The 17,552-nt window shown below is 35.2% G+C and overlaps 1 protein-coding gene across 1 annotated transcript in view; it reads left to right on the top strand.

Annotated features, from left to right (window-relative positions):
• Positions 1-17,552, top strand: part of LOC117508411 (protein yippee-like 2) — a 124,051-nt gene that overhangs the window by 80,890 nt on the left and 25,609 nt on the right. Inside the window, exon 4 of the mRNA XM_034168176.1 lies at positions 14,268-14,376. Within this exon, the coding sequence (XP_034024067.1) occupies positions 14,268-14,376 (109 nt within the window). The remainder of the gene's footprint in view (positions 1-14,267; positions 14,377-17,552) is intronic.

The following is a 17,552-nucleotide window of genomic DNA, read 5'->3' as shown; positions in this document are numbered from 1 at the left end:
GTTCCTTAACTATTGTGATCAAAAACATATTCATTTTCTGAGTTTATAAAAAAACTTGTTCTGTAAATAGTTCCCTAACTATTGTGATCAAAACATATTCAAGTTCTGAGTTTATAAAAAAACTTGTTCTGTAAATAGTTCCTTAACTATTGTTATCAAAAACATATTAATGTTCTGAGTTGATAAAAAAAATTGTTCTGTAAATAGTTCCTTTACTATTGTGATCAAAAACATATTTATCACTTCTGATCAATCCATATCAATTTCACACTTAAAATAATGTACCAATTTAAGCCCTGCAACTTTTCAGTTAAACCACGCCCACTTCTGGTTTAGGCCACGCCCCTCCGACTACAGATACAGATACATATAATTTAGATGGTTGAACAGATACAGATACAGATAGTGGTGTACTCGCTCATCCCTAGTTATATTTTCCTTTTTTTTCTGTGTAGTGGTTATATTTTCATGTTGTTCTGTGTATTGGTTATATTTTCCTGCTGTTCTGTGTAGTGGTTGTATTTTCCTGTTGTTATGTGTATTTGTTATATTTTCCTGTTGTTCTGTGTAGTGGTTATATTTTCATGTTGTTCTGTGTAGTGGTTATATTTTCATATTGTTCTGTGTATTGGTTGTATTTTCCTGTTGTTATGTGTACTGGTTATATTTTCCTGTTGTTCTGTGTAGTGGTTATATTTTCTGTTGTGCTGTGTAGCGGTTATATTTTCGTATTTTTCTGTGTAGTGGTTATATTTTCCTCTTGTTCTGTGTAGTGGTTATATTTTCATGTTGTTCTGTGTAGTGGTTATATTTTCTTGTTGTTCTGCATCGTGGTTATGTTTTCTTGGTGTTTTGTGTAGTGGTTATATTTTCCCATTGGTTTGTGTAGTGGTTATATTTTCCTGATTTTTTTGTTTAGTGATTATATTTTCCTGTTGTTCTTTGTAGTGATTATATGATGTTTTGTTTAGTGGTTATATTTTCCCATTGTTATGTGTACTGGTTATATTTTCCCGTTGTTCTGTGTAGTGGTTATATTTTCCAGTTGTTCTGTGTAGTGGTTATATTTTCCTGATGTTTTGTTTAGTGGTTATATTTTCCTGTTGTTCTGTGTAGTGATTATATTTTCATGTTGGTCTGCGCAGTGGTTATATTTTCCCGTTCTGTGTAGTGGTTATATTTGCCTGATTTTTTGTGTAATGGTTATATTTTCCCGTTGTTCTGTGTAGTGATTATATTTTCCTGTTGTTCTTTGTAGTGATTATATTTTCATGATGTTTTGTTTCGTGGTTATATTTTCCCGTTGTTCTGTGTAGTGGTTATATTTTCCTGATGTTTTGTTTAGTGGTTATAGTTTCCCGTTGTTCTGTGTAGTGGTTATATTTTCCCGGTGTTTTGTTTAGTGGTTATATTTTCCCGTTGTTCTGTGTAGTGGTTATAGTTTCCTGATGTTTTGTTTAGTGGTTATATTTTCCCATTGTTCTGTGTATTGGTTATATTTTCCTGCTGTTCTGTGTAGTGGTTATATTTTCATATTGTTCTGTGTATTGGTTGTATTTTCGTGTTGTTATGTGTACTGGTTATATTTTCCTGTTGTTCTGTGTAGTGGTTATATTTTTCTGTTGTTCTGTGTAGCGGTTATATTTTCCTATTTTTCTGTGTAGTGGTTATATTTTCATGTTGTTCTGTGTAGTGGTTATATTTTCTTGTTGTTCTGCATCGTGGTTATGTTTTCCTGGTGTTTTGTGTAGCGGTTATATTTTCCTGCTGTTCTGTGTGATGGTTATATTTTCCTGTTGTTTTGTGTAGTAGTTATATTTTTTCCTGATGTTCTGTGTAATGGTTATATTTTCCTGTTGTTTTGTGTTGTGGTTATATTTTTTCCTGTTGTTCTGTGTAGTGGCTGTATTTTCCTGTTGGTCTGTGCAGTGGTTATATTTTCCTGTTGTTCTGTGTAGTGGTTATATTTTCCCATTGGTTTGTGTAGTGGTTATATTTTCCTGATTTTTTTGTTTAAATCAAATCAAATCAATTTTATTTATATAGCGCCAAATCACAACAAACAGCTGCCCCAAGGCGCTTTATATTGTAAGGCAAGGCCATACAATAATTACGGAAAAACCCCAACGGTCAAAACGACCCCCTGTGAGCAAGCACTTGGCGACAGTGGGAAGGAGAAACTCCCTTTTAACAGGAAGAAACCTCCAGCAGAACCAGGCTCAGGGAGGGGCAGTCTTCTGAGTAGAGAGGGTGTCTGTCTCCCTGATCTGAATTGGGAGCTGGTTCCAGAGGAGAGGAGCCTGAAAGCTGAAGGCTCTGCCTCCCATTCTACCCTTACAAACCCTAGGAACTACAAGTAAGCCTGCAGTCTGAGAGCGAAGCACTCTATTGGGGTGATATGGTACTATGAGGTCCCTAAGATAAGATGGGACCTGATTATTCAAAACCTTATAAGTAAGAAGAAGAATTTTAAATTCTATTTTAGAATTAACAGGAAGCCAATGAAGAGAGGCCAATATGGGTGAGATATGCTCTCTCCTTCTAGTCCCTGTCAGTACTCTAGCTGCAGCATTTTGAATTAACTGAAGGCTTTTCAGGGAACTTTTAGGGCAACCTGATAATAATGAATTACAATAGTCCATTCTAGAGGAAATAAATGCATGAATTAGTTTTTCAGCATCATTCTGAGACAAGACCTTTGTAATTTTAGAGATATTGCGCAAATGCAAAAAAGCAGTCCTACATATTTGCTTAATATGCGCATTGAATGACATATCCTGATCAAAAATGACTCCAAGATTTCTCACAGTATTACTAGAGGTCAGGGTAATGCCATCCAGAGTTTAGTGGTTATATTTTCCCGTTGTTCTGTGTAGTGGTTATATTTTCCTGTTGTTTTGGGTAGTGGTTATATTTTCCCATTGTTCTGTGTAGTGATTATATTTTCCTGTTGTTCTTTGTAGTGATTATATGATGTTTTGTTTAGTGGTTATATTTTCCCATTGTTCTGTGTAGTGGTTATAATTTCCTGATGTTTTGTTTAGTGGTTATATTTTCCCGTTGTTCTGTGTAGTGGTTATATTTTCCTGTTGTTCTGTGTAGTGGTTATATTTTCCTGATGTTTTGTTTAGTGGTTATATTTTCTCATTGTTCTGTGTAGTGGTTATATTTTCATGATGTTTTGTTTAGTGGTTATATTTTCCTGTTGTTCTGTGTAGTGATTATATTTTCATGTTGGTCTGTGCAGTGGTTATATTTTCCCGTTCTGTGTAGTGGTTATATTTGCCTGATTTTTTGTTTAGTGGTTATATTTTCCCATTGTTCTGTGTAATGGTTATATTTTCCCGTTGTTCTGTGTAGTGGTTATATTTTCCTGTTGGTTTGTGTAGTGGTTATATTTTCCTGTTGTTCTGTGTAGTGATTATATTTTCATGATGTTTTGTTTCGTGGTTATATTTTCCCGTTGTTCTGTGTAGTGGTTATATTTTCCTGATGTTTTGTTTAGTGGTTATATTTTCCCGTTGTTCTGTGTAGTGGTTGTTCTGTGTAGTGGTTATATTTTCCCGGTGTTTTGTTTAGTGGTTATATTTTCCCATTGTTCTGTGTAGTGGTTATATTTTCCTGATGTTTTGTTTAGTGGTTATATTTTTCCATTGTTCTGTGTAGTGATTATATTTTCCCGTTGTTCTGTGTAGTGGTTATATTTTCCTGATGTTTTGTTTAGTGGTTATATTTTCCCGATGTTCTGTGTAGTGATTATATTTTCCTATTTTTCTGTGTAGTGGTTATATTTTCCTATTTTCTGTGTAGTGGTTATAGTTTCATGTTGTTCTGTGTAGTGGTTATATTTTCCTGATGTTTTGTTTAGTGGTTATATTTTCCCGTTGTTTGTAGTGATTAGATTTTCCCGTTGTTCTGTGTAGTGGTTATATTTTCCTGATGTTTTGTTTATTGGTTATATTTTTCTCTTGTTGTGTGTAGTGGTTATATTTTCATGTTGTTCTGTGTAGTGGTTATATTTTTCTATTTTTCTGTGTAGTGGTTATATTTTCATGTTCTGTGTAGTGGTTATATTTTCCTGATGTTTTGTTTAGTGGTTATATTTTTCCATTGTTCTGTGTAGTGATTATATTTTCCCGTTGTTCTGTGTAGTGGTTATATTTTCCTGATGTTTTGTTTAGTGGTTATATTTTCCCGATGTTTTGTTTAGTGGTTATATTTTCCTGTTGTTCTGTGTAGTGATTATATTTTCCTATTTTTCTGTGTAGTGGTTATATTTTCCTATTTTTCTGTGTAGTGGTTATAGTTTCATGTTGTTCTGTGTAGTGGTTATATTTTCCTGATGTTTTGTTTAGTGGTTATATTTTCCCGTTGTTTGTAGTGATTAGATTTTCCCGTTGTTCTGTGTAGTGGTTATATTTTCCTGATGTTTTGTTTATTGGTTATATTTTTCTCTTGTTGTGTGTAGTGGTTATATTTTCATGTTGTTCTGTGTAGTGGTTATATTTTTCTATTTTTCTGTGTAGTGGTTATATTTTCATGTTGTTCTGTGTAGTGGTCATATTTTCCTGATGTTTTGTTTAGTGATTATATTTTCCCGTTGTTCTTTGTAGTGATTAGATTTTCCCATTGTTCTGTGTGGTGGTTATATTTTCCTGATGTTTTGTTTAGTGGTTATATTTTCCTGCTGTTCTGTGTAGTGGTTGTATTTTCCTGGTGTTATGTGTATTGGTTAAAGTTTCCTGTTGTTCTGTGTAGTGGTTATATTTTCATGTTGTTCTGTATATTGGTTATATTTTCCTGCTGTTCTCTGTAGCAGTTATATGTTTCCCATTTTTCTGTGTAGTGGTTATATGTTCATATTGTTCTGTGTATTGGTTGTATTTTCCTGTTGCTATGTGTATTGGTTATATTTTCCTGTTGTTCTGTGTAGTGGTTATATTTTTCTGTTCTGTGTAGTGGTTATATTTTTGTATTTTTCTGTGTAGTGGTTATATTTTCCTGTTGTTCTGTGTAGTGGTTATATTTTCCTGTTGTTCTGTGTAGTGGTTATATTTTCATGTTGTTCTGCATAGTGGTTATATTTTCCTGCTGTTTTGTGTAGTGGCTATATTTTCCTGCTGTTCTGTGTAATGGTTATATTTTCCTGTTGTGTAGTGGTTATATTTTTCCTGATGTTCTGTGTAATGGTTATATTTTCCTGTTGTTTTGTGTAGTGGTTATATTTTTCCCTGTTGTTCTGTGTAGTGGCTGTATTTTCCTGATGGTCTGTGCAGTGGTTATATTTTCCCGTTATTCTGTGTAGTGGTTATATTTTCCCATTGGTTTGTGTAGTAGTTATATTTTCCTGATTTTTTGTTTAGTGGTCATATTTTCCCGTTGTTCTGTGTAGTGGTTATATTTTCCTGTTGTTTTGTGTAGTGGTTATATTTTCCGGTTTTTCTGTGTAGTGATTATATTTTCCTGTTGTTCTTTGTAGTGGTTATATTTTCCTGATGTTTTGTTTAGTGGTTATATTTTGCCGTTGTTCTGTGTAGTGGTTATATTTTCCTGATGTTTTGTTTATTGGTTATATTTTCCCATTGTTCTGTGTAGTGGTTACATTTTCCCATTGTTCTGTGTAGTGGTTATATTTTCCTGATATTTTGTTTAGTGGTTATATTTTCTCGTTGTTCTGTGTAATGGTTATATTTTCCCGATGTTTTGTTTAGTGGTTATATTTTCCCGTTGTTCTGTGTAGTGGTTATATTTTCCTGATGTTTTGTTTAGTGGTTATATTTCCCGTTGTTCTGTGTGGTGATTATATTTTCCCATTGTTCTGTGTAGTGGTTATATTTTCCTGATGTTTTGTTTAGTGGTTATATTTTCCCGTTGTTCTGTGTAGTGATTTTATTTTCATGTTGTTCTGTGTAGTGGTTATATTATCCTATTGTTCTGTGTAGTGCTTATATTTTCATGTTGTTCTGTGTAGTGGTTATAGTTTCTCGTTGTTCTGTGTAGTGGTTATATTTTCCTGATGTTTTGTTTAGTGGTTATATTTTCCCGTTGTTTGTAGTGATTAGATTTTCCCGTTGTTCTGTGTAGTGGTTATATTTTCCTGATGTTTTGTTTATTGGTTATATTTTTCTCTTGTTGTGTGTAGTGGTTATATTTTCATGTTGTTCTGTGTAGTGGTTATATTTTTCTATTTTTCTGTGTAGTGGTTATATTTTCATGTTCTGTGTAGTGGTTATATTTTCCTGATGTTTTGTTTAGTGGTTATATTTTTCCATTGTTCTGTGTAGTGATTATATTTTCCCGTTGTTCTGTGTAGTGGTTATATTTTCCTGATGTTTTGTTTAGTGGTTATATTTTCCCGATGTTTTGTTTAGTGGTTATATTTTCCTGTTGTTCTGTGTAGTGATTATATTTTCCTATTTTTCTGTGTAGTGGTTATATTTTCCTATTTTTCTGTGTAGTGGTTATAGTTTCATGTTGTTCTGTGTAGTGGTTATATTTTCCTGATGTTTTGTTTAGTGGTTATATTTTCCCGTTGTTTGTAGTGATTAGATTTTCCCGTTGTTCTGTGTAGTGGTTATATTTTCCTGATGTTTTGTTTATTGGTTATATTTTTCTCTTGTTGTGTGTAGTGGTTATATTTTCATGTTGTTCTGTGTAGTGGTTATATTTTTCTATTTTTCTGTGTAGTGGTTATATTTTCATGTTGTTCTGTGTAGTGGTCATATTTTCCTGATGTTTTGTTTAGTGATTATATTTTCCCGTTGTTCTTTGTAGTGATTAGATTTTCCCATTGTTCTGTGTGGTGGTTATATTTTCCTGATGTTTTGTTTAGTGGTTATATTTTCCTGCTGTTCTGTGTAGTGGTTGTATTTTCCTGGTGTTATGTGTATTGGTTAAAGTTTCCTGTTGTTCTGTGTAGTGGTTATATTTTCATGTTGTTCTGTATATTGGTTATATTTTCCTGCTGTTCTCTGTAGCAGTTATATGTTCCCATTTTTCTGTGTAGTGGTTATATGTTCATATTGTTCTGTGTATTGGTTGTATTTTCCTGTTGCTATGTGTATTGGTTATATTTTCCTGTTGTTCTGTGTAGTGGTTATATTTTTCTGTTCTGTGTAGTGGTTATATTTTTGTATTTTTCTGTGTAGTGGTTATATTTTCCTGTTGTTCTGTGTAGTGGTTATATTTTCCTGTTGTTCTGTGTAGTGGTTATATTTTCATGTTGTTCTGCATAGTGGTTATATTTTCCTGTTGTTTTGTGTAGTGGTTATATTGTCTTGTTGTTCTGCATCGTGGTTATGTTTTCCTGCTGTTTTGTGTAGTGGCTATATTTTCCTGCTGTTCTGTGTAATGGTTATATTTTCCTGTTGTGTAGTGGTTATATTTTTCCTGATGTTCTGTGTAATGGTTATATTTTCCTGTTGTTTTGTGTAGTGGTTATATTTTTCCCTGTTGTTCTGTGTAGTGGCTGTATTTTCCTGATGGTCTGTGCAGTGGTTATATTTTCCCGTTATTCTGTGTAGTGGTTATATTTTCCCATTGGTTTGTGTAGTAGTTATATTTTCCTGATTTTTTGTTTAGTGGTCATATTTTCCCGTTGTTCTGTGTAGTGGTTATATTTTCCTGTTGTTTTGTGTAGTGGTTATATTTTCCGGTTTTTCTGTGTAGTGATTATATTTTCCTGTTGTTCTTTGTAGTGGTTATATTTTCCTGATGTTTTGTTTAGTGGTTATATTTTGCCGTTGTTCTGTGTAGTGGTTATATTTTCCTGATGTTTTGTTTATTGGTTATATTTTCCCATTGTTCTGTGTAGTGGTTACATTTTCCCATTGTTCTGTGTAGTGGTTATATTTTCCTGATATTTTGTTTAGTGGTTATATTTTCTCGTTGTTCTGTGTAATGGTTATATTTTCCCGATGTTTTGTTTAGTGGTTATATTTTCCCGTTGTTCTGTGTAGTGGTTATATTTTCCTGATGTTTTGTTTAGTGGTTATATTTCCCGTTGTTCTGTGTGGTGATTATATTTTCCCATTGTTCTGTGTAGTGGTTATATTTTCCTGATGTTTTGTTTAGTGGTTATATTTTCCCGTTGTTCTGTGTAGTGATTTTATTTTCATGTTGTTCTGTGTAGTGGTTATATTATCCTATTGTTCTGTGTAGTGCTTATATTTTCATGTTGTTCTGTGTAGTGGTTATATTTTCCTATTTTTCTGTGTAGTGGTTATATTTTCATGTTGTTCTGTGTAGTGGTTATATTTTCCTATTTTTCTGTGTAGTGGGTATATTTTCATGTTGTTCTGTGTAGTGGTTATATTTTCATGTTCTGTGTAGTGGTTATATTTTCCTGATGTTTTGTTTAGTGGTTATATTTTCCCGTTGTTCTTTGTAGTGATTACATTTTCCCGTTGTTCTGTGTAGTGGTTATATTTTCCTGATGTTTTGTTTATTAGTTATATTTTCCTCTTGTTCTGTGTAGTGGTTATATTTTCATGTTGTTCTGTGTAGTGGTTATATTTTCCTATTTTTCTGTGTAGTGGTTATATTTTCATGTTGTTCTGTGTAGTGGTTATATTTTCCTGTTGGTTTGTGTAGTGGTTATATTTTCCTGTTGTTCTGTGTAGTGATTATATTTTCATGATGTTTTGTTTCGTGGTTATATTTTCCCGTTGTTCTGTGTAGTGGTTATATTTTCATGATGTTTTGTTTAGTGGTTATATTTTCCTGTTGTTCTGTGTAGTGGTTGTTCTGTGTAGTGGTTATATTTTCCCGGTGTTTTGTTTAGTGGTTATATTTTCCCATTGTTCTGTGTAGTGGTTATATTTTCCTGATGTTTTGTTTAGTGGTTATATTTTTCCATTGTTCTGTGTAGTGATTATATTTTCCCATTGTTCTGTGTAGTGGTTATATTTTCCTGATGTTTTGTTTAGTGGTTATATTTTCCCGATGTTTTGTTTAGTGGTTATATTTTCCTGTTGTTCTGTGTAGTGATTATATTTTCCTATTTTTCTGTGTAGTGGTTATATTTTCCTATTTTCTGTGTAGTGGTTATAGTTTCATGTTGTTCTGTGTAGTGGTTATATTTTCCTGATGTTTTGTTTAGTGGTTATATTTTCCCGTTGTTTGTAGTGATTAGATTTTCCCGTTGTTCTGTGTAGTGGTTATATTTTCCTGATGTTTTGTTTATTGGTTATATTTTTCTCTTGTTGTGTGTAGTGGTTATATTTTCATGTTGTTCTGTGTAGTGGTTATATTTTTCTATTTTTCTGTGTAGTGGTTATATTTTCATGTTGTTCTGTGTAGTGGTTATATTTTCCTGATGTTTTGTTTAGTGGTTATATTTTTCCTTTGTTCTGTGTAGTGATTATATTTTCCCGTTCTGTGTAGTGGTTATATTTTCCTGATGTTTTGTTTAGTGGTTATATTTTCCCGATGTTTTGTTTAGTGGTTATATTTTCCTGTTGTTCTGTGTAGTGATTATATTTTCCTATTTTTCTGTGTAGTGGTTATATTTTCCTATTTTTCTGTGTAGTGGTTATAGTTTCATGTTGTTCTGTGTAGTGGTTATATTTTCCTGATGTTTTGTTTAGTGGTTATATTTTCCCGTTGTTTGTAGTGATTAGATTTTCCCGTTGTTCTGTGTAGTGGTTATATTTTCCTGATGTTTTGTTTATTGGTTATATTTTTCTCTTGTTGTGTGTAGTGGTTATATTTTCATGTTGTTCTGTGTAGTGGTTATATTTTTCTATTTTTCTGTGTAGTGGTTATATTTTCATGTTGTTCTGTGTAGTGGTTATATTTTCCTGATGTTTTGTTTAGTGATTATATTTTCCCGTTGTTCTTTGTAGTGATTAGATTTTCCCATTGTTCTGTGTGGTGGTTATATTTTCCTGATGTTTTGTTTAGTGGTTATATTTTCCTGCTGTTCTGTGTAGTGGTTGTATTTTCCTGGTGTTATGTGTATTGGTTAAAGTTTCCTGTTGTTCTGTGTAGTGGTTATATTTTCATGTTGTTCTGTATATTGGTTATATTTTCCTGCTGTTCTCTGTAGCAGTTATATGTTCCCATTTTTCTGTGTAGTGGTTATATGTTCATATTGTTCTGTGTATTGGTTGTATTTTCCTGTTGCTATGTGTATTGGTTATATTTTCCTGTTGTTCTGTGTAGTGGTTATATTTTTCTGTTCTGTGTAGTGGTTATATTTTTGTATTTTTCTGTGTAGTGGTTATATTTTCCTGTTGTTCTGTGTAGTGGTTATATTTCATGTTGTTCTGTGTAGTGGTTATATTTTCATGTTGTTCTGCATAGTGGTTATATTTTCCTGTTGTTTTGTGTAGTGGTTATATTGTCTTGTTGTTCTGCATCGTGGTTATGTTTTCCTGCTGTTTTGTGTAGTGGCTATATTTTCCTGCTGTTCTGTGTAATGGTTATATTTTCCTGTTGTGTAGTGGTTATATTTTTCCTGATGTTCTGTGTAATGGTTATATTTTCCTGTTGTTTTGTGTAGTGGTTATATTTTTCCCTGTTGTTCTGTGTAGTGGCTGTATTTTCCTGATGGTCTGTGCAGTGGTTATATTTTCCCGTTATTCTGTGTAGTGGTTATATTTTCCCATTGGTTTGTGTAGTAGTTATATTTTCCTGATTTTTTGTTTAGTGGTTATATTTTCCCGTTGTTCTGTGTAGTGGTTATATTTTCCTGTTGTTTTGTGTAGTGGTTATATTTTCTGGTTTTTCTGTGTAGTGATTATATTTTCCTGTTGTTCTTTGTAGTGGTTATATTTTCCTGATGTTTTGTTTAGTGGTTATATTTTGCCGTTGTTCTGTGTAGTGGTTATATTTTCCTGATGTTTTGTTTATTGGTTATATTTTCCCATTGTTCTGTGTAGTGGTTACATTTTCCCATTGTTCTGTGTAGTGGTTATATTTTCCTGATATTTTGTTTAGTGGCTATATTTTCTCGTTGTTCTGTGTAATGGTTATATTTTCCCGATGTTTTGTTTAGTGGTTATATTTTCCCGTTGTTCTGTGTAGTGGTTATATTTTCCTGATGTTTTGTTTAGTGGTTATATTTCCCGTTGTTCTGTGTGGTGATTATATTTTCCCATTGTTCTGTGTAGTGGTTATATTTTCCTGATGTTTTGTTTAGTGGTTATATTTTCCCGTTCTGTGTAGTGATTTTATTTTCATGTTGTTCTGTGTAGTGATTTTATTTTCATGTTGTTCTGTGTAGTGGTTATATTATCCTATTGTTCTGTGTAGTGCTTATATTTTCATGTTGTTCTGTGTAGTGGTTATATTTTCCTATTTTTCTGTGTAGTGGTTATATTTTCATGTTGTTCTGTGTAGTGGTTATATTTTCCTATTTTTCTGTGTAGTGGGTATATTTTCATGTTGTTCTGTGTAGTGGTTATATTTTCATGTTCTGTGTAGTGGTTATATTTTCCTGATGTTTTGTTTAGTGGTTATATTTTCCCGTTGTTCTTTGTAGTGATTACATTTTCCCGTTGTTCTGTGTAGTGGTTATATTTTCCTGATGTTTTGTTTATTAGTTATATTTTCCTCTTGTTCAGTGTAGTGGTTATATTTTCATGTTGTTCTGTGTAGTGGTTATATTTTCCCGTTGTTCTGTGTAGTGGTTATATTTTCCTGATGTTTTGTTTAGTGGTTATATTTTCCCGATGTTTTGTTTAGTGGTTATATTTTCCTGTTGTTCTGTGTAGTGATTATATTTTCCTATTTTTCTGTGTAGTGGTTATATTTTCCTATTTTCTGTGTAGTGGTTATAGTTTCATGTTGTTCTGTGTAGTGGTTATATTTTCCTGATGTTTTGTTTAGTGGTTATATTTTCCCGTTGTTTGTAGTGATTAGATTTTCCCGTTGTTCTGTGTAGTGGTTATATTTTCCTGATGTTTTGTTTATTGGTTATATTTTTCTCTTGTTGTGTGTAGTGGTTATATTTTCATGTTGTTCTGTGTAGTGGTTATATTTTTCTATTTTTCTGTGTAGTGGTTATATTTTCATGTTGTTCTGTGTAGTGGTTATATTTTCCTGATGTTTTGTTTAGTGGTTATATTTTTCCTTTGTTCTGTGTAGTGATTATATTTTCCCGTTCTGTGTAGTGGTTATATTTTCCTGATGTTTTGTTTAGTGGTTATATTTTCCCGATGTTTTGTTTAGTGGTTATATTTTCCTGTTGTTCTGTGTAGTGATTATATTTTCCTATTTTTCTGTGTAGTGGTTATATTTTCCTATTTTTCTGTGTAGTGGTTATAGTTTCATGTTGTTCTGTGTAGTGGTTATATTTTCCTGATGTTTTGTTTAGTGGTTATATTTCCCGTTGTTTGTAGTGATTAGATTTTCCCGTTGTTCTGTGTAGTGGTTATATTTTCCTGATGTTTTGTTTATTGGTTATATTTTTCTCTTGTTGTGTGTAGTGGTTATATTTTCATGTTGTTCTGTGTAGTGGTTATATTTTTCTATTTTTCTGTGTAGTGGTTATATTTTCATGTTGTTCTGTGTAGTGGTTATATTTTCCTGATGTTTTGTTTAGTGATTATATTTTCCCGTTCTTTGTAGTGATTAGATTTTCCCATTGTTCTGTGTGGTGGTTATATTTTCCTGATGTTTTGTTTAGTGGTTATATTTTCCTGCTGTTCTGTGTAGTGGTTGTTTTTTCCTGGTGTTATGTGTATTGGTTAAAGTTTCCTGTTGTTCTGTGTAGTGGTTATATTTTCATGTTGTTCTGTATATTGGTTATATTTTCCTGCTGTTCTCTGTAGCAGTTATATGTTCCCATTTTTCTGTGTAGTGGTTATATGTTCATATTGTTCTGTGTATTGGTTGTATTTTCCTGTTGCTATGTGTATTGGTTATATTTTCCTGTTGTTCTGTGTAGTGGTTATATTTTTCTGTTCTGTGTAGTGGTTATATTTTTGTATTTTTCTGTGTAGTGGTTATATTTTCCTGTTGTTCTGTGTAGTGGTTATATTTTCATGTTGTTCTGTGTAGTGGTTATATTTTCATGTTGTTCTGCATAGTGGTTATATTTTCCTGTTGTTTTGTGTAGTGGTTATATTGTCTTGTTGTTCTGCATCGTGGTTATGTTTTCCTGCTGTTTTGTGTAGTGGCTATATTTTCCTGCTGTTCTGTGTAATGGTTATATTTTCCTGTTGTGTAGTGGTTATATTTTTCCTGATGTTCTGTGTAATGGTTATATTTTCCTGTTGTTTTGTGTAGTGGTTATATTTTTCCCTGTTGTTCTGTGTAGTGGCTGTATTTTCCTGATGGTCTGTGCAGTGGTTATATTTTCCCGTTATTCTGTGTAGTGGTTATATTTTCCCATTGGTTTGTGTAGTAGTTATATTTTCCTGATTTTTTGTTTAGTGGTTATATTTTCCCATTGGTTTGTGTAGTAGTTATATTTTCCTGATTTTTTGTTTAGTGGTTATATTTTCCCGTTGTTCTGTGTAGTGATTATATTTTCCTGTTGTTCTTTGTAGTGGTTATATTTTCCTGATGTTTTGTTTAGTGGTTATATTTTGCTGTTGTTCTGTGTAGTGGTTATATTTTCCTGATGTTTTGTTTATTGGTTATATTTTCCCATTGTTCTGTGTAGTGGTTACATTTTCCCATTGTTCTGTGTAGTGGTTATATTTTCCTGATATTTTGTTTAGTGGTTATATTTTCTCGTTGTTCTGTGTAATGGTTATATTTTCCCGATGTTTTGTTTAGTGGTTATATTTTCCTCTTGTTCTGTGTAGTGGTTATATTTTCATGTTGTTCTGTGTAGTGGTTATATTTTCCTATTTTTCTGTGTAGTGGTTATATTTTCATGTTGTTCTGTGTAGTGGTTATATTTTCCTGATGTTTTGTTTAGTGATTATATTTTCCCATTGTTCTTTGTAGTGATTAGATTTTCCGGTTGTTCTGTGTAGTGGTTATATTTTCCTGATGTTTTGTTTAGTGGTTATATTTTCCTGTTGTTCTGTGTTGTGGTTATAGTGTCTGTAAAGCTGCAGTGTGCCTCAGACTGCTGTCATCATTGTTTGTGTTGATTGTGAAAATTATGCTGAATCTTTGTTTGACATCAATATGAGTGTGTGTAAGCGTGTGTGAGTGTGTGTGAGGCAATGACTCACTCAGCTGATCACATAATCCAGACAGGTTTAGCTTCTACTCACTCGCACGCTGATATTTTTGTGCTTCTGTATTTTTGCAATATTAACTTTTCTACTTGGTCCTGTCATCCTGTCCCATCGTTCCTCTGTCAGGGTGAACGTCGGGTGTGGCCCCGCGGAGGAGAGAGTTCTGCTCACGGGTCTGCATGCTGTTGCAGATATCTACTGTGAGAACTGCAAGACCACCCTGGGCTGGAAATATGTGAGTGTCCCTGACTGATGTTGTGCACGACACACAAACCACATCCAAGCTTAGAGGATGATAAACTGGGAGGCTGTTATTACTGTGCACTCAGATTTGATTTGCACGCTAATTACATTTGGACCTCCTCTACTCAGGCTGAAGGCAGTTTTACAGTGTTATTAGACCTCTCACAAGAGAGACGGTCAAGAAGATGAGGTTTGTGCAGCTAATGGAGCTTTGGGACAGTGAAAAACATTTAGATTTTTAATTTCTCATGCAAGCCAGAAGCTAAATATAACCTACTAATAATCAACGCAACATGATGGGTCATAAAAGCTCTTTCAGCTTCTCCCTTTTGAGTTCTTCAAAAGCCACTTTGATAAATCCACTGTTCAGCCTGCTGACTTACAGATCAAAACGGATTGAATCTGATAAGAATCAGCCTGATTAAGGCATTATTGTTTGGTTAGTCATTTAAACTCCATTCACTGAAACGTTTGTGATTCCTCTTGCTTCTTTTGCGAGGCGGAGTGAGGAGCCAGTGTTTTTTGTCACGTAGCTTCATAGCCAGCTTACAATTATGCCTCAAATTCACACAGACACACTCACACACACCGATGTTAGGGTGCTGCCGTGCAAGGTATTCACGGCACACCAGGATCAACGTGGGGATTAAGGACCATGCCCAGGGGCCCTTAGTGATTTCCTGATCAGGCTGGGGTTTGAAACGAGGATCCTCTGGTCTCAAGCCCAGTGCTTAACCACTAGACCAAAAGAACCACCGTCCCAGTCTGAGGTCAAGAGCGTTCTGGAGCAGGTTTTCATCCAGGATGTCTCTGTACATTGCTACATTCATGTTTCCGTCAATCCTGACTAGTCTCCCAGTTCCTGCCACTGAAAAACATCCCCACAGCATGATGCTGCCACCACCATTCTTCACTGTAGGGATGGTACCTGGTTTCCTCCAAACATGATGCCTGGCATTCACACCAGAGAGTTCAATCTTAGTCTCATCAGACCAGAGAATTTTGTTTCTTATGGTCTGAGAGTCCTTCAGGTGCTTTTTGGCAAGCTCCAGGTGGGCTGCCATGTGCCTTTTACTAAGGAGTGGCTTCCATCTGGCCACTCTACCATACAGGCCTGATTGGTGGATTACTGCAGAAATGGTTGTCCTTCTGGAAGGTTCTCCACTCCTCACAGAGGAATGCTACAAACTCTGACAGAATGACCATCAGGTTCTCGGTCACCTCCCTGACTGAGGTCCTTCTCCCCCATTCGCTCAGTTTAGACGGGCGGCCAGCTCGAGGACGAGTCCTGGTGGATCTGAACTTCATCCATTTAATGATGATGGAGGCTACTGTGCTCATTGGGACCTTCAAAGCAGCAGAATTAATTAATTAAAAATATAAAAGCCAAGATGATGGGTTGCATAAGTATAAGTGAATTACTCTTTAAATGTTGTGACATTACCCATTTTAATTAATCTACAGATCTGTATTAAACTTTGTCAACATGTTTGAGTCTGGAGAGGAATAAATAAGCTGCAGAGGTTTGCATGTGTCAGCAGAAATGACAGTAGACGTTAAGAGGCCAATGGCTGCTTCTTTCATGGCTTTGTGTTATTTATTTTATTTTATTTATTTTTTTTTGTTTGCATTGACCAGGACCACAATCTTTCACCTTGAAAGCCAGCTTCACAAATGCATCCTTTTTTGAGTAGTTAGTGACATAAAACAAAGGTCAGATAGGACAGTTAGGTTAGTTACAGGTCTTTTTTCTAGTCATCAAAGTTCTGACCTACTGCACTTCTACGTTGGGAAATCTGAGAACACGCCTGCTGCTGCAGCACTGAACCAAAATAGCCACAGACATACAGAGCACAGCCGTCTCACAGTAAACCAAAGCTTGTACACTGACACTGCTGGAGGGCCTTACAATAAAACTAGACTGTAGGTTATAAATACGAGGACACATAGACACATAGAGGACACATAAGGACACATAGACCATGAGTGGAACAGTAAACAAAAGTCATTTACTGTTGTTTTTGTGCTTTATTGATTCACAGTTCTACCATTTCACAGTTCTGCCAAAAATATACTTCTTACAGAAGTATTTTTTGTCTTTTTCTGTTTATTGTTGTTTATGCACCAATGACACCAGATCAAATTGCTTGTATGTGAGAACTTACTTGGCAATAATTTCTATTCTGATTCTGGTCCATCCATCCATCCATTTTCTTCCGCTTTATCCGGAGTCGGGTCGCGGGGGCAGCAGCTCAAGCAAAGCCGCCCAGACCTCCCGATCCACACACACCTCCTCCAGCTCTTCCGGGGGAACCCCAAGGCATTCCCAAGCCAGCCGAGAGATGTAGTCCCTCCAGCGTGTCCTGGGTCTTCCCCAGGGCCTCCTCCCAGTGGGACGTGCCCGGAACACCTCTCCAGCGAGGCGTCCAGGGGGCATCCAGAAAAGATGCCCGAGCCACCTCAACTGACTCCTTTCGACATGGAGGAGCAGCGGCTCGACTCTGAGCTCCTCCCGAGTGACCGAGCTCCTCACCCTATCTCTAAGGGAGCGCCCAGCCACCCTGCAGAGGAAACTCATCTCGGCCGCTTGTACTCGCGATCTCGTTCTTTCGGTCTTGAGCCAAATCTCATGACCATAGGTGAGGATCGGAACGTAGATCGATCGCTAAATCGAGAGTTTTGCCCCCCTGCTCAGCTCTCTCTTCACCACGACGGTCCGATACAGCGACCGCATCACTGCAGATGCTGCACCGATCCGTCTCTCGATCTCACGCTCCATCCGTCCCTCACTCGTGAACAAGACCCCGAGATACTTAAACTCCTCCACTTGAGGCAAGGACACTCCACCAACCTGAAGAGGGCAAAGCACCTTTTTCCGGTCGAGAACCATGGCCTCGGATTTGGAGGTGCTGATTATCATCCCGGACGCTTCACACTCGGCTGCAAACAGCCCCAGTGCACGCTGAAGGTCCTGATTTGACGAAGCCAACAGAACCACATCGTCCGCAAACAGCAGAGACGAGATTCTGTGGTTCCCAAACCAGACCCCCCCTACACCCTGGCTGCGCCTAGAAATTCTGTCCATAAAAATAATGAACAGAATCAGAATGTTCATTCATTCTGATTCTGGTTTAATGTGTAATTTTAAAACCAAACCATAATTATGGC

The sequence above is a fragment of the Thalassophryne amazonica genome, chromosome 4 (assembly GCF_902500255.1).
Source record: "Thalassophryne amazonica chromosome 4, fThaAma1.1, whole genome shotgun sequence".
Classification (NCBI taxonomy): domain Eukaryota; kingdom Metazoa; phylum Chordata; class Actinopteri; order Batrachoidiformes; family Batrachoididae; genus Thalassophryne; species Thalassophryne amazonica.
Note: the sequence above shows the minus strand (reverse complement) of the source record. Positions and strands in the feature narration are given on the sequence as shown.